Source organism: Malania oleifera, chromosome 5, assembly GCF_029873635.1.
Source record: "Malania oleifera isolate guangnan ecotype guangnan chromosome 5, ASM2987363v1, whole genome shotgun sequence".
Taxonomy (NCBI): Eukaryota; Viridiplantae; Streptophyta; class Magnoliopsida; order Santalales; family Ximeniaceae; genus Malania; species Malania oleifera.
Genome location: NC_080421.1, coordinates 112,795,659 through 112,819,118, shown reverse-complemented (window position 1 = coordinate 112,819,118; position 23,460 = coordinate 112,795,659). Strand labels below are relative to the sequence as shown.

Genomic DNA, 23,460 nt, shown 5'->3' with positions numbered 1-23,460 from the left:
TATACTAGGCCTGAAACTTCCAAGAGAATCCAACTCCTACTTTGCATATACCCCCTCCACTTATCTTCTAGAGCCACACCAGAAACACACTAGAAATTGCACCCTGAATGTTGCCAAAAAAAACCCCAAAGCTAATTTGACCAAAATGAACCCCAAATTTAAGAAATTATAGAATATCCCTAGCACCCATATATAGCAGCTGTGCTGCAGTTGATACAAGCAGAAAATTAAATGAAGACTGCTGATTGCATCATTTGCCTCTTCTTAGAACAGACTTGCATCCGTGTGTGTTATCACCTTTGCTGCACAGCACATGTCAGGGTCAATCTTCACGAGTACCTCTCCACAAATCTATGAATACTTATAATCAGTTCTGCCAGCCCCTTTTACCAAGAATCCTAAATAAATTCCAGCTTTAGTCTCCACCTCTTGCATATGTATGACATCCTTAATTTCTTCTGCCTTGGTAGAAGTGACTTTGGTAGAGTTCTTGCACTCAACACTTTGTATATCATCATGGAAGGGGTACAAATCAGTCACATTAAAGATTGCTGATATATCCAAGCCATCAGGGAGTTCAACTTCGAAGGCATTTTCACCAAATTTGCGCAGAACTTTGCAAGGTACAATTTTTCAACTTTCAACCTGTGGTAAGCAAAGAAATCTCTCTTTTAGAAGGAAAGCCATCACGAGGTCAGCAACTTGATACTCCCTGAACTGCCGATGTTAATTAGCAGCTTCCTTGGAGAGTTGGTTCACAAATCTTGGCATAATTTAGCATATGCTCCTATTTGCTTATCCTGGACTTTTGATGGTCAGGGGCTTTCCTTTCCACAAGGCTAGAGAATCTGAAGTGATTATCATTTTGAATTTTAATTTGCTACGCCTATTTTGCCCTTTTTTCCACATATTGTCCTTTTCCAGTAACCGTTGTCGATTTTTTAAGTCGGATTCCTATTTTGATGCTGATAAAGCACTTGGAACTAATGTTATGCCTAGCTTGTGAATAGGTACATGATTATACGCACACGTAAGGGATAGAAAAATGGAAGCCATAAGGGACAAAAAGAGTGTATCGTCTCGCGGATCCCATGGAAGAAAGAAGAGCAAAAGAAGAGGAAGAAGAAAACATTCATCATTTAATTTGTAAATGCATTTAATTTTGGGTTTGTAATAATGCACGCATGCATGATAGGGTTTAATGCTCAAAGGCCATAGACTGACCATAGGATCCACAACCCTTCAATTTAAATGATATAACTTATTCACACAGGGTTGAAAAGGATTAAGGACATAATGGGGCAATAATCTTTATTTTTTAAAGAGCCTCAGTCAACCGAATCTTGGGTGTTAAAAACAACTCAATTGACCGACCATTATCTGAGCAATATTATATTGCCTCGGCCAACCGACCAGAAATTGAGCACACCTCCCTCAGTCATCCGACCATTACGGTTTGCTTTTTCAGCTTACTCAGCCGACGGGTCAAAATGAACTGGTTAAACCTCAGTTGACCGAACCTACGAAGGTTTGGAAATCGCCTTTGGCTCAGCCGACTGACCTTTATCTCAATCGACCGAGCCTCGTTTATTTTTTAAAATCATAGACGGCTCAGCCAACTGGCCTTATGCTTGGTCAACCGAACCTAGCGTATTGGCATTTAATTTTTGAATGGTCAGCCGACCGACCCTTGGTCAATCGACCAACCCTCTCGGGTTGCCAAATATTTACTGTGATAATCAAGGTTAATTTTTACTTAAATATTTTCTAAAATTCCCTCTGTGTCCCCAACGGTCATAATTCTTGCGAATTCTATAAATACCCCATCGTTACTCCAAAATAGAAAGAAGATTAGCCAAAAATTTTCTCTAAAATTCTTTGTGCCTTTATTGCATATATTTTCAATTTCAAGCATACACAGATACTCTCTCTCTCTCTCTCTCTCATTTTTCCTTTGCAAAATCATTGTTAAAGAAGGGAGCTTTATTTATTTATCTTCTTCATTTGCAAACTCATTGCAACTTGAACAGTGATAAATTTTCATTCTTGTGGGCTTATTCTCATATCTTTCAAAGGCTAATACTCTCTCATACTCATTTGTATTTGAAAAATCTTTTGAAAGCTTGCTTTGAGTGTTTTCCATAATATTTCATTCATAAATAATACTTGGGAAAACTCTCTTTAGCTTGTGAATCTTTGCATCCTCATTGCAAGATTCAAAAGCATGTTTTTGTGCTTATTGCAAATATATTTTTGTGAAGCTAATCTTCATTATCTCCTATAGTTTATTGCTGAAAATAATTTTTTTTGGAGATAACATTATTTGAGGTCTAAATCTTTGAATAGCACTCACTGATTTTCAAATATTTAATTCAAAGATCATTTTTATCATCTCTCACATTTCTTGATAAATACATTTTTGGGGGACAAATTTGAAATACTCTACTGAGCATTAATTCTTATCATACAAGAGTGCATTTGTGCTTATTGGTGTACATCAATTGCTTATTTTAGAAGCTTGTTATTTGTACACAAAATCTTTATTATTGGTGTATTCCCAACGTGTGATCGAAAGAGGATTGCACTGGCCTGTAATGTGCACCGGATTGGCTCAGACCCAGTTAGGAGAGCACCAGATTGGCTCATACCCGGTTAGGAGAGCACCGGATTGGTTCAGATCCGGTTAGGAGAACTAGGTGCACCGTCCTGTAAGGTGTGGACAAGTTGGGGTCAACCCTATGAATGTGACCTGGGGTATTCCTCACCTAGTAAGGAGAGGAGGTTGTGATTAGTGTCGCTGCACCCGTAAGTGAGCACTTAGTGGAATCCTCTTACTTGTTAGCTTGAGGCGAGGACATAGGCACGGTTTGCCAAACCTCGATAAAAACCCTATGTCACTCTATCCCGATTCTCTTTTCATTCCAGTATTTGCATGCTTATAGTTATCTGTCGATATCACTGTTTGAGTTCTTGAATATTACATTGTGATTGATTGAGAAATACTAGAACTGTGATACTTGTATAAATTGCTTTGTCTTTCATACATTTGTTGAGCTATTAATTGATTAGATAGATCCTAAGTTGAGTAATATTGTTGTTATCTAATTTAACCTAGGAAGAAATTTTAAAAATTCAACCCCCCCCCCCCCTTCTTGGTATTACACCAATTACATCAATTGGTATCAGAGCCTTGTTGCATAGGCTTAAACGTCTTTGTAAAAGATCGCAATGGCTCAATTTGGTGTATCCCCATTCGGTGAGAGTCGATCATGGCTCAGATCTCCAGTGTTTTGTGGTGTCGATTACACCACTTGAAAAATTAGAATGAGTGTTTTCATAAAATCAATGGACTGAAGGGTCTAGCAAGTGATTGCTAAAAAAAGATGTGCACAAATTAATGAAAATAATTTTGAGTTGATTAATGCAAATGCCATGGACTTACTATATTGCGCTTTAGATTCTAATATTTTGCTTGAAATTATGGCATGTAATTATGCGAGAGATATTTGGCAAGAGTTGGATAGGAGGTATGGAATGCCTAAGGAGAAAGAAATTGCCACTCCAGAAGCTCCGAGCTCAAATGATTAGGTAGGGGCAAATCATGAACTAATTGCAGTAACAGACAATGAGGTATATGATTCTCTATCTACCTCAACTAATGATTCTTATGTTATATATTGTGATATATCTTGTGATGAATCATCTGATAACTCATGTGATGTTTTGGCTGATAGTTCATGCATTGATTCATGTAATAATTCTTGTATCAAATCTTGTATTGAATCATGCTGTGAGTTTTATGATGAAAGCATGCCATTAAATAGAAAACTAGAAAAAGATTAATTTAAAATACATAAGGTTCTAGTTTGGATGTCTAATCATAAATTTTTTCTGAAAAATGAGAAATACAGGATGGAAAAGCAATTAGACAAATTAAAAGAGTATTATGCTATCCTAGAGAGGAAAAAGATTGAGAAAATCTTGAAAATTATCTGCATGGAAGGAAAAATGTAAAACGATAAACCCTTAGGAATTAAAAGAAATAAATCTTTCAAAAAGTGTTCATATTAAAAGTCCCACAATCATAGAAATGCCTCTTTGAGTAAAAGCAGGATAAATAAGCACAATTTTTCACGTGCACATAAAACTTGCTTATACAGTGGAAAGAAAGGGCACATTAAATACACTTGTTTAGTTAGAGGTGCCAAAGGCAAGGATAAAGAAATGGAGTGGGTTGTCATGAAAGCAAACCTCTTAGGACTTGAAGAACGATGGGTTCCAATAGGAAATAAATAATTATTTAATCCTCCCTTAGTATCAGGCGTAGGGGTAGTGAAGACTAAATGGCTTAGGAAGTGGTATGTGCTCAAAATGTAAAATCTCTGGATATGCTTCATCCATACTAAGAATCCAAGAAGAAATTTAAGCCAATGTGAAAATTGAAGCTATATATCCAATCTGAACTCATATATATCACAATGATTGGTTAAAATATGAATATTGGTCATAGCATGCAAACTTTGAAGCGAAAAGGAATATAGTAATTTCTACACGAGTGAGACGTCAGTGTTCACATAATTCACATATTCCTCTGATTGGTTCAAAGTAAAGGTTGAGGTCTTAACTAAGCTAAAACATCTGGAACCTTTCATGTCTGAGATGAACAACATAAATTCATTATTGAATAACACCTCAGAAGCATGCTTAAATTAAAATCCACTTCCAAATGGACAAAAGCATCCTTGCTTGGTACATAATTCTTAATGTTTAACCCTTGCCTAAACATGAATCTTAAGTTAAGCATACTCTGTCCATCACATAAGACTGAGCTTTAGGCAATGAATCATGTACTAAGTGTCATCTAATCCTAAACTCAACTTAGAGACTAAAATGCTTGATCACAATTTAGTCATCACTCGGGTCATAAACACCGGTTATCATAAAATCCCTTTTCTACAAGTGCTTATGTAAAAGACATCCTTCTTATAATCAAAATTAGTGGCATCCGGTGAGGGAATCAAGTTTTCCACCGAGTAAAATTAAAATATTCCCTTTGTGCTTAAATTGTAAACATTCCCTAATTTTGAATCATTTTTTTTTCATAAGAAATCATTACCGAATCACGATTATACCTAGTAAAGATTCTCCTATTCCTTGGTGTGTATCCTTGCTCAAAATTATGATCATACCTAAAGGATACTCTACATTCTACAAAGAGCATTGCCACAACATTCATATACTTATAAATGCTCTCTGCCCAATCTGTTAGGACATATTCATTAGCACGAAAATATTCTTTAATATTGTCCTGCGTCTCCTAAATACTCTTTTAAACTAAATAGTGATTGAATTGTTTCAAGAGTATCTATTCATTCTCCCTTCACAAGCTCTCAAACTTTAAATCAAATCATTTAGAGCTTCATCTCTTTTGAATAAGTTAAATGGCTAAGATGATTGCACTAGGTTTTAATCTAGATGAAAATGTAAATGTCCAAGAAACCTATGCACGAGCAATTAAGATTAAAAGTCATTCGAACCGGTGCCTCTAACGCGTTCAGACTTATAAAATAAGAGGCAAAGAAGGCTTATGACCCAGAAAAATATTCATTGTGACTTTTTGGTTCATTGAGCCTAAAGCATTCAGCACCAAGCTTAATTTATTGAAAATCGTAAATCACTTGGCTAAGAAATTAAAAGATAAAAAAGGCATAAGACGATAATAGTGCATAACTGAGGGGGAGCATTTCTCTTTATAGTTTCATAACTCTATTAGGTTGTTACATGCTTTATATGAATTATCTGCTAAAAACAACCAGATATCATATACAGTTTTTATGAGAAAATGTTCAATTTACAAACGGCGTGCTGCTGAAATTTCATGATAATTTTCCCAAAATAAAACTATGTACTAAGATGATTATGATAAAATAAATGTTAAAATATTTTTGAAAGGATGAGTGAAAGTTAAATAAATATTAAATTTCATCCTTACATAATCATCGCATATTTAGGGGACCTGAGCTCCATCCCTTAAGGAAAGAGCATAATGGACTCATATGCATCATGCTTTGCTGTTTGAATATTGAGGCTCTTCTGAAAAACCCTGAACATCATGTCTAGCTCTCAAAAGTCTATGTTTAGATATGGATTGTTCTTAGGGCTATGAACATTAAATCATGCCTTAATATATACTTTCTGATGCATGTGTGATCCATAGGGATAGTTATACTGGCTGCATAATAAAGAAAATTAGTCTTTATTCAGTATACTTATTTTAAGAGATTTAAAATAATTGTTTATACAGCTTGGAACTCTTAATGAAACTATTCTTTGATAGGTATAAGCAGTTCTTTGCATCTAAGCTAGGATTCAAATTGAAAGGGGGAGCATCTAAAATCATACTTCTATCTTGTTATGCTCACCAATGTCTATAGCTTAAATCTATTTTGAAATCACTGTGGCATGTGCTTAAGTGTAATTGAATACTTTAAGTGAAGATATATTATTTTGCCACAAGTTCCTTGGTTTAACCATATGATCCATGTGTCATTTTTTTTAATCCATATGGTTGCTTCTTTCTGGTCATTTAAAAAAAAAAATGTGCTTAATGGTTACCAGAAAGATTGTGCTTGCATAATCTTTAAAGTTTCTTTTTCAGCAAGCACACCCCCAGTATCTTCCAAAAATTATCAAAGGGGGAATTGTATTTAAATGCTTTATGGCAAGAACTATTTTCAAACCTAAAACTCTTTATATCTTGCCTTATTGATTATACATATTTTCATAACTGGTTCATTGATCATACATAAAAATGCATGCTAACCAGTTAGACCGTTTCTGTACTTAAACCATCATTTGCTATCATATGCCGTATGCTTTGAATTCCAATTTTCTTGCTGGTCTTATGATATGTTTAAATTGTTACGGTTTGAGGATGTCTCTGGTCTGACCATGTTTAATCTTTTAATGACTAATTATACTGTTTTAATGCTCAAATGTTTTTATAGCTTAGCCCTTTTACTGATGCCAAAAAAGCGAAAATTGTTTGAGCAAAATGTTGAATGTTGCATATTTCATATACTCCTAGCATTTTTTTAAAGAGGATGAGCATCTGAGCTTTAATGCCAGTGTTAAATGCATGATTTATTTGAAATATCTTCTTTCGTGAATATGCTTAGTATACGTTGCTTATTTTTAAAATTATGCATATTCATAGAGGGAGTCTTTTCAAGCTAAACCCATTTTACTTTGGTACATTTGTCATCATCAAAAAGGGGGAGATTGTTGACTTTTTGAGTCTGATTCCAATTTTGATACTGTTAAAGCACTTGGAACTAATGTATGTGCCTAGCTTGTGAACAGGTACATGATTCAACACACACATAAGGGACGTAATGGAAGCCAAAAGGGACTTAAAGAGTATATCGTCTCGCGGTACCCATGGAAGAAAGAAGAGCAAAAGAAGAGGAAGAAGAAAACATTCATCAATTAATTTCAAAATGCATTTAATTTTGGAACTATAATAATGCATGCATGCATGATAGGGTTTAATGCTCAAAGGCCATAGACTGACCATAGGATCCATAACCCTTCAATTTAAATGATATAACTTATTCACACAGGGTTGAAAAGGATTAAGTACATAATGGGGCAATAATCTTTATTTTTAAAGAGCCTCGGTTGACCGAATCTTGAGTGTTCAAAACACCTCAGTTGACCGACCATTATCTGAGCAATATTATATTGACTCGGCCGACCGACCAAAAATTGAACACACCTCCCTCAGTCGTCGGACCATTACGGTTTGCTTTTTCAGCTTACTCAGCCAAGCAGGCAAAATGAACTGGTTAAGCCTCAGTCGACCAAACCTACAAAGGTTTGGAAATCGCTTTTGCCTCAGCCGACAAGCCCTTACGTCAGTCGATTGAGCCTTGTTTATTTTTTAAAATCATAGAGGGCTGAGCCAACTGGCCTTAGACTCGATCAACCGAACCTAGCGTATTGGCATAAAATTTTTTTAATGGTCAGCCAACCGACCCTCCAGTCAGTCAACCGACCTCCTCGGGTTGCCGAATATTTAATGCGCTAATCAAGTTTAATTTTTACTTAAATATTTTATAAAATTCCCTTTGTGTCCCCAACGGTCATAATTCTTGAGAATTCTATAAATACCCCATCATTACTCCAGATTAGCAAGAATATTAGCCAAAAATTTTCTCTAAAATTCTTTGCGCCTTTATTGCATATATTTTCAATTTCAAGCATACACTCATTTTTCCTTTGCAAAATCATTGTTAAAGAAGAGAGCTTTATTTGTTTATCTTCTCATTTGCAAACTCATTGCAACTTGAACAATGATAAATTTTCATTCTTGTGGGCTTATTCTCATATCTTTCAAAGGCTAATACTCTCTCATACTCATTTGTATTTGAAAAATCTTTTGAGAGTTTGCTTTGAGTGTTTTTCATAATATTTCATTCATAAATATTACTTGGGAAAACTCTCTTTAGCTTGTGAATCTTTGCATCCTCATTGCAAGATTCAAAAGCTTGTTTTTCTGCTTATTGCAAATATATTTTTGTGAAGCTAATCTTCACTATCTCCTATAGTTTATTGCTGAAAATAATTTTTTGTGGAGATAACATTATTTGAGGTTTAGATCTTTGAATAGCACTAATTGATTTTCATATATTTAATTCAAAGATTATTTTTATCATCATCCCTCACATTTCTTGATAAATACATTTTTGGGGGGCAAATTTGAAATACTCTACTGAGCATTAATTCTTATCATACAAGAGTGCATTTGTGCTTATTGGTGTACATCCGTTGTTTATTTTAGAAACTTGTTATTTGTACACAAAATCTTTATTATTGGTGTATTCTCGACGTGTGGTTGGAAGAGGATTGCACTGGCCTACAACGTGCACCGGATTGGCTCAAACCCGGTTAGAAGAGCACCGGATTGGCTCAGACCCGATTAGGAGAGCACTGGAATGATTCAGACCCGGTTAGGAGAACTAGGTGAACCGTCCTGTAAGGTGTGGATAGGTTGGGGTCAGCCTTGTGAATGTGACCTGGGGTATTCCTCACCCAGTAATGAGAGGAGGATGTAATTGGTGTCACTCCACCCGTAAGTGAGCATCTAGTCGAATCCTCTTGCTTGTTAACTTGAGACGGGCACATAGGCACGGTTTGCCGAACCTCGATAAAAACTCTGTGACTCTATCCCTATTCTCTTTTCATTCCAATATTTGCATGCTTATATTTATCTATCAATATCACTGTTTGAGTTCTTGAATATTACATTGTGATTGATTGAGAAATACTGGAACTGTGATACTTGTATAAATTGCTTTGCCTTTCATTGAGCTATTAATTGATTAGACAGACCCTAGGTTGAGTAATACAGTTGTTATCTAATTTAACCTAGGAAGAAATTTTAAAATATCCAATTCACCCCCCCCCCCCCCTCTCTCTTGGTATTACACCAATTACATCAACCGTTTTTCAAATTTTCCTAATTTTAAATTCATCTTTATGACTGCAGTTCATAGCCTAAGTCCTCAATTTATCCTTTTTAAATTTGCAATGGTGATCAACACATTCTTTTTGGCTCACATGGAAGATGTCCCTTGAGCTATGAACATTTTCCACATTTCCAACACTCTTGGGCTCCAAAACATGTTTTTTTGCTGTTTTACTCTTTTTGGATCGTGTGGAAGATTTCCCTTGAGCTGGTTGAATATCCTCCACATTTACAGCACTCTTGAACTCTAAAACATGCTTTGTTGCTGTCTTACTCTTGATTTGGCTTTGGTAAAAGCAACTACTTTATTAATTTCTTGTAGAATATGCTGAACATCAATAGCCAACATTAGAGACACAATTTTCTTATTATAAGACCACTTATGAGCTATAACTTGATTTTCAAAGGACGAGACATCTGGAAATTCCATCAAGCCCTTCTCATTCTGAGAGACATTTTGGAGTGTTTAATCAAAACTAAAGGCCTACATTTCATCCTTCTCCTTCTTTGTGACCCCATCATCTTCCATGGGCTTTAAAACTAGCTTCGTCTTCCTATCACCATTTTTGACATAGAAAGGGTAGGCACTGGCGTGCTCATCATGGACAACACTTTGGTCTCTTTGCCAAGGACAACCAAGTAGAATATGGCATGTTTCCATTGGTTCTATGTCACACCGAATGGATTCTCTATAAGAGATTCAAATCAAGATTATGATCAGGCATCTTGTTGTCATGAATACTTCCTACCCTTTATTAGATGTTTAGATTAAAGAATGTGATGCGGCTGCAAGTCTTCCACCACTTCAAGCCTCAATTTCCACCACTACTTAAGGCAGCAGATTTTTGCAGTTGTCATTGTCCATTATTAACTTATAAAGATTTTTTTTCCCTGTTGTGCATGTTGTTCTAAAACAAGCCTTCTGCATCCTTCATCAGTTTTAGCACAATATTCCTGTTTTTCTCACCATCTTTCACAAAAAAATAAGTATTCTTGATACCATCATGGATTGTGCTCTCGTCAAATTGCCAAGGCCGCCCAAGAAGAATATGACATGCATCCACAGGAGCCACATCACAATAAACAGACTCCTTAAAGGAATCGATTGAGAAATTAACAAGGCATCTGGAAGAGACGATTACCTCAATTCCTTTATTGAACCACAAAATCTGATGTAGCTGTGGATGTCTTTCTTTTATCAATCCCAGCTTGACTACTATATTTTGCGAAACCATATTCTCACCGCTCCCACTATTGATTATCAAGTTGCGAAGCTTTCCACCAGCTGTACATTTAGTTCGGAAGATATTCTTATGTAGCCAATTGTCGTTGCTAGTTGGAGGGGAAAGTAATGACCCTTGAATGACTAAAGTAAAGCCTCACCAAGGACATCACCCTCAATCCCTTCTTCCGCCATATCCTTTTCAGCTTCCAGTTGCTGCTCTTGGTCCTCAAGAATTGCAAAATTCTATTAACCATCAGCCTCTGGATCCTTGACAAGATTAACTCTTCCTTCAGCCCTTTTTGGACACTTGTTGGACTTGTTGCCAAGCTCGAAGCATCTGTAGTATTTCACCATTGTTTTCCCCTGGTTTACTTGGGCTGCTTTACCACTATTATTGCAGATTGGTTGGTTAGCACGTGTGGAGGCTTCTGTTTGACCACCTCTAGTGCTGCCACCCACCTTACTAGTTGATGCACCACTACTGCGTTCTATCCCAAGATTCTTAGGCATGTTGCAGGCAACTTGTGATACTTTTAGTGCACACTGATAGGCATCACTCACCTTATAAGGGTACTGGAAGCTTGTATGGTCACTATTAGAAAATTCACATAGCGACCAACCATTGCGTGTCAGCTTCAGCAAGATTGCACCTCAATGAAAGCTTATGGAACCCTTGGGTGTAGTCTTTGACTTTCCCATGCTACCACCGCTTTTCAGCCCTTTGGTATAAGGTCTGGTCATAATCCTGGGATAGGAATTGAGCCTTCCTCTTCTTTTCATCTTATCCCATCTTCTGGCTTTCCCTTTCCCCCAGTTACAATCCTTTTGAAAATGTTTCCACCAAGTAGAAGCAGGTCCCCTGACACCTTTAGCTGCGATGGAGGGATTTGTAGGCATCGCATGGTCAAATCCTCAAAAGTTGGCCTCCAAGTCCTCACAAGCCTAGCTGGTTTGGAGCGGAGCTCTGGAGAAAAATCTTCTCAAAGATAAAATGGCAAAATACCTCTAGGAAAAGTGGCTGAAGACTCCTGTTTATACTAGGTCTGAAGCTTCCAAGAGACGCCAACTCCAATTTTGCACATATGCCCTCTAAAAGCCACTTATCTTCAAAAGCCCCACCAAAAAATAAATCCCATCATGGAATTACACCCGGCACATTACAAAAAACCCCAAAGCTAATTTGACCGAATTGAACCTCAAATTTCAGAAATTACATAAAAGCCTCTAGCACTCATAAATAGCAACAGTTGATATAACCAAAAAATCAAATAGAGACTGCTGATTGTATCATCAACTAATAGAGAAATTTTTTTAAACACCCAATTCACGCCCACCCCTTGATAGATACAAATACTCTTTGGAGCAGATTAGATAGCTCTATTAAAAAGATAGCAAAAGAGATTTTAGGTGAATCAAAGGAAAGATTCTTGAATAGAAAAGAAAGTTGGTGGCGGGATAAAGATGTCCAAAAAGCCATAAAAACAAAAAGAATTTGGTATAAAACGTGGCAAAAATGTAGAAACATGGAAAACTTTGAAAAGTATAAGGAGGCGAGAAAAGATGCAAAAAAGACCATTAGTGAAGCTAAATACATATCATTTAATAGTTTGTATGATAGATTAGAAAAAAAAAACGGGAAAGAGATATATTTAAACTCGCTAAAGCTAGATAAATGAAGAGTAAGGATTTAGGAAATGTAAAATGTATAAAAAGTGAGGGATGATATTGTCATGGTTAAGGAAAAAGACATTAAAGAAAGATGGCGAAGTTACTTTAGTAAATTGTTTAATGAAAACCAAATAAAAGGCTTAAACTTAGATTTGACAAATGAGAAAAAAAACTAAAAATATGAGATTTATTCGCAAAATTAGAGTTAACGAAGTTAAATTTTCACTTAAAAAGATGAAAAATGGGAAGCTATAGGATCGGATAATATCCCAATTGAAGCTTGGAAATGCTTAGGTGATAACGGAATTATATGGTTAACTAATTTATTTAATACAATTATACAAACTAAAAATAAATGTCTGATGAATGGAGGAAAAGCACTTTAATATTTATACACAAAAATAAAGGAAATATTCAAAATTGTAATAACTATCGAGGAATTAAACTTATGAGTCATACGATGAAACTATGGGAAAGAAGAGGGACTTGCATATGGTATTTATTGACTGAGAGAAAGCATATGATAGGATACCTAGGAAAGTTCTATGGTGGGTTTTAGAAAAAAAAGGTGTATCTAATAGGTATACTGATGTCATTAAGGATATGTACAATGGAGCATTGACTAGTATAAGGACTATAGATGGAAAAACTAGAGAATTTCTAATCACCATAGGTGTGCATTAAGGATCAGCTTTGAGCCCTTATCTTTTTGCTTTAATGATGGACTAACTGACTAAGAGTATTCAAAAGATGTTTCCATACTGTATGTTGTTTGCAGATGATATTGTATTAATTGATGAAACTAGAGATGAAGTAGAGGCTGAACTAGAATTATGGAGAGAAGCTTTGGAATCTAGAGGTTTTAGGATAAGTAGAAATAAGAAAGAATATATAAAATGTAATTTTAGTAATGGTAGGAGGAATATTGGAGACAAAGTTAAACTCAATGATGAAAAAATAAATAACACTTGTAGATTTCGATACCTTGGACCTATTATGCAAGCTAAAGGAGAAATTAAAGATGATGTAATGCATAAAGTTAAAGCAGGTTGAGTAAAATGGAGAAGTGTTTCAAAGGCGCTTTGTGATCGTGGAATACCCTTAAAATTAAAAGGGAACTTTTATAGGACGGCTATAAAACCAGCTATGCTATATGGATCAGAATGTTGGGTGACAAAGAAATAGAATATCCAAAAAGTAAAAGTTGTCAAGATGAGAATGCTTAGATGGATGAGTGGTATAACACTGAACGATAAATTAAGTAATGAACATATTCGCGGTAAGTTGGGTGTAGCTTCTATAGAAGATAAGATAAGGGAGGGACGACTCAGATAGTATAGACACTTGCAAAGTAGGTCACATGGTGCGCCAATGAGGAAGAGTGAGTTAGTTACTATGGGGGGCAATAGAAGGGTAGACCTAAACTAACTTGGAAGGAGATAGTGAATAAGGATTTAATATCCCTGAATTTGTCAAAAGAAATGGTCCATGATCGCATTGATTGGTGAAAAAGGATTCATATAGCCGACCCTGCCTAGTGGGTCTTAAGGCTTGGTTTTGTTGTTGTAATTCACGCCCACCCCCTCTCGGTTGCCAATAACTAGACCAACATGTTCTTTGGCATGGGAAATAATTCATTATTGGGCATCTATTTAATCCTTCACAAAAGGTTGTAGGGATATCCTTTCTGGATATTCAGTGAGTTTGGATGGCTATCTCATTTTGATTGTGGTGTATTTCTTTTTTATTTTCTTCCTCCACAAGATGTCTTATTTTCCTTTTTGTACACACTCTTCTATAATGAAATATCATCTTCTTCTAGTGAAAAAAACCCATGGATTGTCTTGTAACATTCTTTTCTCACCCTGTTGTCAAGGAGGAAGATGATTGGCAAAAAACATAAGGTTCGTGGAGGTTACAAGTTTGAGTCACCATCTCCTAGCCTACATTTTCTACTGCCACTCCACTTTGCATCTACTCTCGCCTTGGTCATCCTTTAGTGGACAAATTAAAACAGAGATTCTGTGCTTTAAATTCAGTGTGTAGTCTTGAGTGTGAGTCTTGTGCAGTGGAAAGCATCATCATGTTCTGTTTATAGTCAATAAATGGGCAGCAATGTTTGTTCATTTGATGTTTGGGGTTCTAGTTGGGTTTATGGTATTTGTCACTTTTGTAAATGACTCCTCAAGGATGAGTTGGCCTTAATTAATAAAGGATGATTTTGAGTTCTTTCTTTTCTTTTGGGCCTACTGTTCTGAGTCTCGATTTGATTTTCCAAAAGAATATCCAAGAAATAAAACCAAAGGGCTTTGTCTAAAACAACAAGGAGTAACTAAAATGCGATGCGTGAAGTGTAGAAGTTAAGAAATCCAAAGTCGAACAGCAAACAGCAAGCAACTTAAACAAACCCCAGGAACTGCTCTGATACCAAATTGATGCTGCGTGACTGGTGAAAATACACTGTAGGATTTTCCAGACTAGGGGTATGATAGATTAAGATTTATTGCAAGTGTTAGACAACCACTTTACCAAAAAGCTTAAGCTATTAGGCTGTGGGCTCGCAATATACATCAAGCTTTAACACTCCCCCGCACGTGCAGCCCGACAACATGTGGAGAGATAAACACACAATAAATAACCTCCACGATAGGGAACACAACTTATTTTAAACATCACACAATAAGCACGGGTCAAAAAACTAGAAGGACGTCCTAGTAACCAGCTCTAATACCATGTTAGAATACCACTTTACCTAAAAGCAAATATATATCAAGCTTTAACAGCAAGGATATTTAGTGACAAAGAGATCCTCTCCCATAGAAATGCTGCAGCGGAGGGTACAGAAGGTGCCATTGGATGAATCCTCAAATCACACTTGTAAGTAAGTGCAAGCTTATCTCATCAAGATACTTCTAGGCACATCAGGGCACTGGGGTGGTCCTCCAGCGATGAAATTTCAGAAGGCTACAGATCAGCAACTTTTGTGGCAAATTGTGATCTTGGTTTTGCAAAATCCAAGAGCAATCTTATGGTTCTGAACTAGCAGCAGTGTCCAGGATTTTTCCAACGACTGCCGTGTTTTCCGACGATTGCCAGGGTTGTTTCAGGCCTTTGGTGGTGAGGAGAACCCACTCAAAGTGGCAGACATGCATAGTGTTGTTGAGGTTTAGGAACGTAATCCCAGAGATAGGTCTCCCCTTCTTTATAATATAATCCAAGTATATCACGATAACTATAACTCTCTCACTAACACTTAGTTACTAATATATCTAATAATACCAAATAACCAATAACAATAGTAATTGAATTAAAGGAACCGAACTACATTTGAATGAAAGTAATGACAGTATCAATGACAATGTGAAACAAATCCAAGCAGTAAGACATATCAGAGATAGCAAAATCTACATAATTTTATCTGGTCTTATTTGATACACACTATTCTGTATTTTTGTAAACATACCTTGTAAACATGTGGTGCTCCTTGTATTTGTATGTGGCTGGATGTTCTCTGACCTGGAAAAAAGTACATCTTAAGTATAGAGCCTTTCCCCAGAACAGAGCCGTTTCGAGCCTTCACACTAGCCTCCATTACTGCATCACCATGTTGAGATTCATGTGGTGCTCTCAACTCCTCCTGAATTTTTTTTTTTTTAAATGAAAAAAAATGAAAATAGACGAGAATCAAATGCCAACAATAAGGAAACCATTAAACTCAATTAAAAAGAAAAAAAAATCAAAGAATTGAGTTTTGAAGCTCCTGTTTCTCTAAGCTAATAGCAGAAGATTTACAGGGACGGTAAAGAATCGCCCAGGCCTTAATCTTATGCTCCATTTCATAGCTTGGACCTCCGGTCTCTGGTGCAACCAATCCTTAAATGTCATCCTGGACTTTCCTTGTCCACAAAACCCATCAAATGCTTCACTTCCAAGATAAGCTGAAAAAGCAATTAAACGGAAGTATCGCTCCAAATACTCAGCACCACGGCTCAATGCTACCCTTCGTACCCTTGGCTCAACATGTTGTTGATTGAATACTTTTCTGTACCGCAGAACAGCTTGGCGTATGTTCTGCAGAGCCGAGCATCTATCAATAATAGCATCTAAGGCCTCCCGGCATTCTACCCCATTATCAAATAATGTAGTTATCTTCCACAACAGTAGAATGTCATTTATGCCAAAAACACGGCCTTGCTCTTTTCCAGTTCTCTCTTTCATAATACTGAAGCTAGGTGCACCAGCTTTACTGCTAGTTTCTTCACCACTAGAGGTACCACCATCCACTTCTTCATGCGACCTATCATCAAGCAGGATTCTAATTGGTCTCCCATAGTCAATTCGAAGTTTCAAAAGGCAAGCAATTACAGTGCCAGTGGTTGTCCTCCCCCTGCCCATCTTGAAAAAAAAAAAAAGCACAGGGTTGAAAATAAAATAGGAGAATATTCATTAACAAATATGACTAAAGCAACTTAAGACTGACAACCTTTACCTGACAATTGAAAACGAAAGCAGTGTCCAAAGGAGCGGAGGCAATATTTGCTGCTAATGTATCAAAGTCAGAGCTTTTGGGAGCTTTACCGTCAGTGATGGGCACACGAGCATACTTAATGGGATAACCATCAGCCTCTAATGATCTGAAAACCTCCAGTGGAGTCTGAATTACATCAGAACTCACGTGTTCCCAAGCATCAAATATTCGGCCATCATCTGTTTCATGAATAACCATCAAAGCACCTCCATACTGTTCAGCTTCTCGCAGAATATCTTCCTTCAGTCGAGCTTCCATTCGCTCCACTCTCTCACGGTCAATTCCCTAAGGCAGATGTCATATTATTTCAGCTTCACAACATCTAGCCCTAAAATCTCATCAGCAAAAAACTTTGGTACACTGAAAGTAATGAGAGAAGAAAATGAAATGACAACAAAAACATCTTCAGCACATATGAGCGTGGATGGATATATGGACAATTGCAGACACCAAACTATCTGCTCAGACCCCATTGCCTTTTAATAAAATCACTGTACTTTAGATAAATGAATTGTTTTTTACAGAATGGAGATGGTTTGTCTATAACATATATTAAAGTTGGGTTTTCCTTACCTGAGGGGCTTCCATATGGCGCCTTTATGATCATTGAATTGATATGGATGTGTTTCGTTGGGTGAAAGTTTTTTTTCTTATTTTATCAAATTGAATGTTTTTTTTTTTGTCTTAAATTGTCCCTAATCAGTTTAATCAGGTTGATATTGATTGAATAGGAAAACAAAGGATTACCGTATACTCCAACATGTTTTTATATGGTCTCTCAACCTCACGAAGCACAAATGGTTTGCCATTGATGTAGATAACAGGTTCTTCTCTCATATTATGCCAAAAGACTGGACGATCACCTCTAGAGCTACCAATCCTCAGAATAACAGATTGAATACCACTAAAAGTTGGATTTGCAACACCATAAACTGGAAACCCAGGAACTTCTCTGAAGTTGGGCGCACCCTCCACCCTCTCCAATAAACTTGGATTTTGACAGCCTGGGCAGTGGTCGCTCTTTAGCACCGTCTGACTTCCAAGAACTTCTCCACTCCTCCGGGCAGCAACAATACCCATCTCACAAGGGCGGCCATCGGTACATTCAGCTATCTTCATTAATGATGGTTTCAAGCTTGCATAACCAAGTGCACCCATTGGGTCTCTTCTAAGCAACCTGCAGTAGCAGAGATATTGGCAGAATCAAATATTAATGAATGATAACAATTGATAATACCCCAGATGTGATGATTTACATGATTTCAACCATAGGAAATTGTACTACAATCTAAACTCCATAAACAGTCACTAGTTCTGCCATAATGATAAATGATGAATTGACTAAAATTAAAATTGCATAATGAAGAAAAACAATGTGGCAAAGGAAACCATTTATTTAGATATAATATTTTGTAAGCAAGCTCGAAACTCTTAGGTGGCATTTGGTTTCCATAATAAAAAATATTCCCATGGAATGACAATCCATCTAATATCATTCTTGTGAATCGACGGCAGGAGATATTTTTGTTTGGTTTGCAACAAGATACCGAGGAATACACACAGGATGCCCGTGTCAGTGTTCGGCTCAAGATGGGAATATGACCATTATATCCTTGATTTGCTATGAAAAATAACAATAATACAACATAAAAACCTAATAAGAATATATAACGAATTAAATCCGCGTCCTAAAACTTTCAACAATCATAATTTTTTAAATAAACACTTAATAATCCAATTAACAGCATAATAGGGGGCAGCATCCACTATATTATTTGCTATAAATGTTGGAGCATTGGTTAAATTGGAAGACCCAATCACGATGATAGGTCTCTCCCTTTATTTATAATGTATGCCAAGTACATTAAAATGATCATAATACCCTTACTAACTCATGCTCACTAATACAACAATAACACATAACAATAATGCTAAAAAACTAAAAATAACCAGTAGCACTCTCCCTCAAGCTAGAGTATAGATATCATATGGTCCTACCTTAGTTACAGATTCAACACTAGCATTCCCCAGTGTTGAGTAAATCAGCAAGTTGGAAGTCAGACTTCACACCAATGGTTGTATGCACTTTTGCACAAGTTTCTCGCAAACAACCAAGGTCAATGTGCTTTGTCCTCTCATGGAAAACTAGTTGGAGACAACACGAATAGCATCTCGACAACCACCAATATCTTAAATTTCGTTTTTGACTAAAATTTCAAAGCCCCAAAAGCATAGAAAAATTTCTATTTCGATTTTGATTTTGATTTGAAAAAGCAATGGAGTAGCAAAGCACAGATTTCTTTTATGAAACTACGAAATGGTTCATTCACATAATAATGTAAGTTTTATACTAATATAGTACAAATTAAATATATATGTTGTGTATGAGGTACAATAATTGTAATACAATAGGTATTAAACATTTTTAAGGATAACATGTACCAAACATATTCAACAACAAAACACAGCCTTAAGTCCCACTAAGTGGGGTCAGCTATTTGAATCCATTTCCGCCAATTTATACGATCATGGGCCATTTCTTTTGACAAATTCAGGGCTATTAAATCCTTACTCACTATTTCCTTCCAAGTTATTTTAGGTCTACCCCTACCCCTTCAACTACCCCCCATAGGAACTAACTCAATCTTCCTCCATTGGCGCACTATGTGGCCTACGTTGCAAGTGTTCATACCATCTAAGTCATCCCTCCCTTATCTTATCTTCTACAGGATCCACACCTAACTTACCGCGAATACATTCAATCCTTAATTTATCATTCAGTGTTATACAACTCATCCATCAAAGCATGCTCATCTCGACAACTTTTATTTTTTGGACATTCTGTTTCTTCGTCGCCCAACATTCTGATCCATATAGCATAGCTGGTCTTATAGTTGTCCTATAAGAACATCCCTTTTAATTTTAAAGGTATTCAACGATCACAAAGCACACCTGAAGAACTTTTGCATTTTACCCAACCAGCTTTAACTTTATACATTACATCATTTTCAATTTCTCCTTCAGCTTGCATCATAGATCCAAGGTATCGAAATACGCAAGTGCTATTAATTTTTTATTCATCAAGCTTAACTTTGTCTCCAATAAAACTTCTATCATTACTGAAATTACATTTCATATATTCTCTCTTATTTCAACTTATCCTACAGTCTCTAGATTCCAAAGCTTCTCACCATAATTCTAACTCAACATCTACTCTACCCCTAGTTTGATCAATTAATACAATATCATCAACAAACAACATACACCATGGAACCTCATTTTGAATACTCTTAGTCAGTTGGTCCATCACTAAAGCAAAAAGATAAAGGCTCAAAGCAGATGCTTGATGCACACCTATGGTGATTGAAAATTCTCTAGTTTCTCCATCTATAGTCCTTACACTAGTCATTCCTCCATCGTACATATCCTTAATAACATCAGTATACCTACTACAGATATCTTTTTTTTCTAAAACCCACCATAGAACTTCCCTAGGCATCCTATCATATGCTTTCTCTATGTCAATGAATACCATATGCAAGTCCTTCTTTTCCCAAAACTTTTCCATTAATCTTCTTAAAAGATGTATAGCTTCTGTGGTAGATCTCCCAAGCACAAAACCAAATTGATTTTCTGAGACTTTTGTTTCTAACCTAAATCTTTGTTCAACTACCCTTTCTAATAGTTTCATCGTATGACTCATAAGTTTTAACTCCACGAAAGTTATTACAATTTTGAATATCCCCTTTATTTTTGTATATAGGTATTAAAGTGATTTTCTTTCATTCATGTGGCATTTTCTAAGTTTTTATAATTGTATTAAATAAATTAGTTAACCATATAATTTTGTTATCACTTAAGCATTTCCAAACTTCAATTGGGATGTTATCCGGTCCTATAGCTTGCCCATTTTTCATCTTTTTTAGTGCAGACTTACCTTCGTTAACTCTAATTTTGCGAATAAATCTCATAATTTTAATCTTTTCCTCATTTGTCAAATGTAAGTTTAAGCCTTCTATTTGGTTTTCATTAAACAACTTACTAAAGTAACTTCGCCATTTTCTTTAATATCTTCATCCTTAACCAAGACATTATCATCTTCACTTTTTATACATTTTACATTTCTTATGTCCTTACTCTTCCTTTCTCTAGCTTTAGCAAGTTTAAATATATCTCTTTCCACTTCTTTTGTATCTAATCTATCAAACAAACTATGAAATGATTTGCATTTAGCTTCACTAATGACCTTTTTTGCATTTTTTCTCGCCTCCTTATGCTTTTCAAAGTTATCCATGCTTCTACATTTTTGCCACGCATTATACCAAAATATTTTTGTCATTACGGCTTTTTGGACATCTTTATCCCACCACCAACTTTCTTTGCTATTCGAGAATCTTCCCCTTGATTCACCTAAAATCTCTTTTGCTATCTTTTTAATAAAGCTAACTAATCTACTCCAAAGAAAATTTGTATCTATCCCATCCTCTATAGTCCAATCCCCCATCTTTGATAATTTTATCTTTAAATTTCATTATATTTTTTCCCTTTAAGTTCCACCACCAAGTTTTATTACACTGGTTTATTTTATCTTTTTTCTTCCATTTGTTAATACATATATCTAACACTAAGACTCTATGTTGTGTGGTTAGGCTTTCACCTAGAATAACTTTACAATCCTTGCATGATAATAAACAATCTAACCTCTTAGTTAAAAAAAAAAAAAATCAATTTCACCTCTATTTTGTCCACTTTTAAAGGTTATTAAGTGTTCTTCTCTCTTCTTAAAGGAAGTATTCATTATACTAAAATCATATGCCATAGATAAGTCTAAGATAATCTCCCATACTAATTTTTGTCTCCATATCTATATCCTCTATGTATCCTCTCATAACTTTTATTATCCCTTCCAACATGTCCATTCAGATCTCCTCTTATAAATATTTTCTTAATCCACAAAATGCTTTGTTTAATACTATCCATATCTTCCCAAAATTGTCTATTAAGATTTTCATCTAAGTTGACTTGAGGAGCATAAGCACTAATGATATTTATTATCTCTTGGCCCAATACCATGTTTATTTTTATAATTCTATCCCCTACTCTATTAACATCAACAACGCTATCTTTTAAGTTTTTGTCTACAATAATTCCTACTATACTCTTTTGTTTTCTTTTCCAGTGCACCAAAGTTTAAATCCTAATTTATCAATTTACAGCCCAAAAAATTGGAATCCAAATGGCCACATATTGCTCAATGGTATGAGTATGACCTCCTTGTCCACATAGAGCGTACTTGGGAGGACGGCCTCTACCATAGCCATCCCTTCCATGACAAGTTAAAGCACCTCGGGAACCCTTGCGACTACTTGGTGAAAGACCACAATAACGATGTAGTGTTCTTAGAGCTAGAGGTTGAAACACTAGAACCAAAGGCTAAGGAATGTGGGAGGAAGCATGACAAATATGTAAATAAACATTAGTGTAGGATGGAAATTTTGCACTGCCAAGGATTTGGGATTCGACCTCAAACTCAAGTTTCAAACTCACAAAGACCCAAATGACTATCATCTCTTTTCTTAGATGCAAATGCATCCATATATGTTCAATCTACGATTTCTTCCAATCCCATATTATCTTGCATTCTTGAATCTATACTTCCTTTTTGTCCACATACCCTTCAAAGTGCTATAATACTCATTAATATACCTACCTTTTTTACCATATTTGCAAAACTTCTCATATAGGTCAAAAATAAAAGCTCAATTTTTATCTTGAAAGAAGCTTTCATGACGATCTACATCCTATTCCACAACTGCACAAGCAACATATCAGTCTATTTAATATACACCTGCACCAAGTAAGACCACAAGTAGTTGGAGGATCCAACCAATTTGATGGCTGTGATCTATACGTTAACAGCATCAGCCGAAGCTCTCTCTGCAGACGCCATCAAAACCATCCCCTAAACACTACAGTCAGGGAACACTAGTATCGACAATGAATAACGCAGCAACTATGGAGAATCAGGAAGCACACGCAAGCACAATGGGCACTTAATAAACTACATGGTAGCACAGCAGCTGCAGGAACTGTTGCTGGCAGCAACTAGAAGAAGGTGCAAAGTCATTAAACACCAATCGTGAAACCACGCGCAACTTAAAACAATATTGAGAGAAAGCTAGCAATCGAATACGTAAAATTAAAAGAGCTTCATCATGCCAACACCAGCCAGAACAGCAGGAACAGCACATGCAGTATACCCAAAACAGAGCATAACTGATTCACATCAGCATGCCACCACAAACTGACAGCATCCTATCAAGGATGCTGCACAGCCAAACCACGATGAAGAAGCGTACCTAAGGTGACTCTCAAACCAACCAGAACATCATATTTGAGCAATAATGAGGGGTAGATAGGAGTAAAAACAAAAAAACAAAAAAAAACACCGGAGTAGCTAAAGAAACAGCAGTAATAAATCAGATTTAGGGGTTATTAATGCTCTGATAA

The 23,460-nt window shown here is 36.1% G+C and overlaps 1 protein-coding gene across 5 annotated transcripts in view; it reads right to left on the bottom strand.

Moving 5' to 3' along the window:
- Positions 1–23,460, bottom strand: part of LOC131156522 (uncharacterized) — a 138,813-nt gene that overhangs the window by 32,920 nt on the left and 82,433 nt on the right. For 4 of the 5 annotated variants that reach the window (XM_058110282.1, XM_058110280.1, XM_058110281.1 and 1 more), the window contains 4 exons: positions 17,698–18,127; positions 16,912–17,235; positions 16,215–16,817; positions 15,886–16,059 (listed from right to left, as the gene is read on the bottom strand). In XM_058110282.1, coding sequence (XP_057966265.1) covers positions 15,886–16,059; positions 16,215–16,817; positions 16,912–17,235; positions 17,698–18,127 — 1,531 coding nt within the window. The remainder of the gene's footprint in view (positions 1–15,885; positions 16,060–16,214; positions 16,818–16,911; positions 17,236–17,697; positions 18,128–23,460) is intronic. The other variant, XM_058110283.1, reaches the window with a different exon arrangement.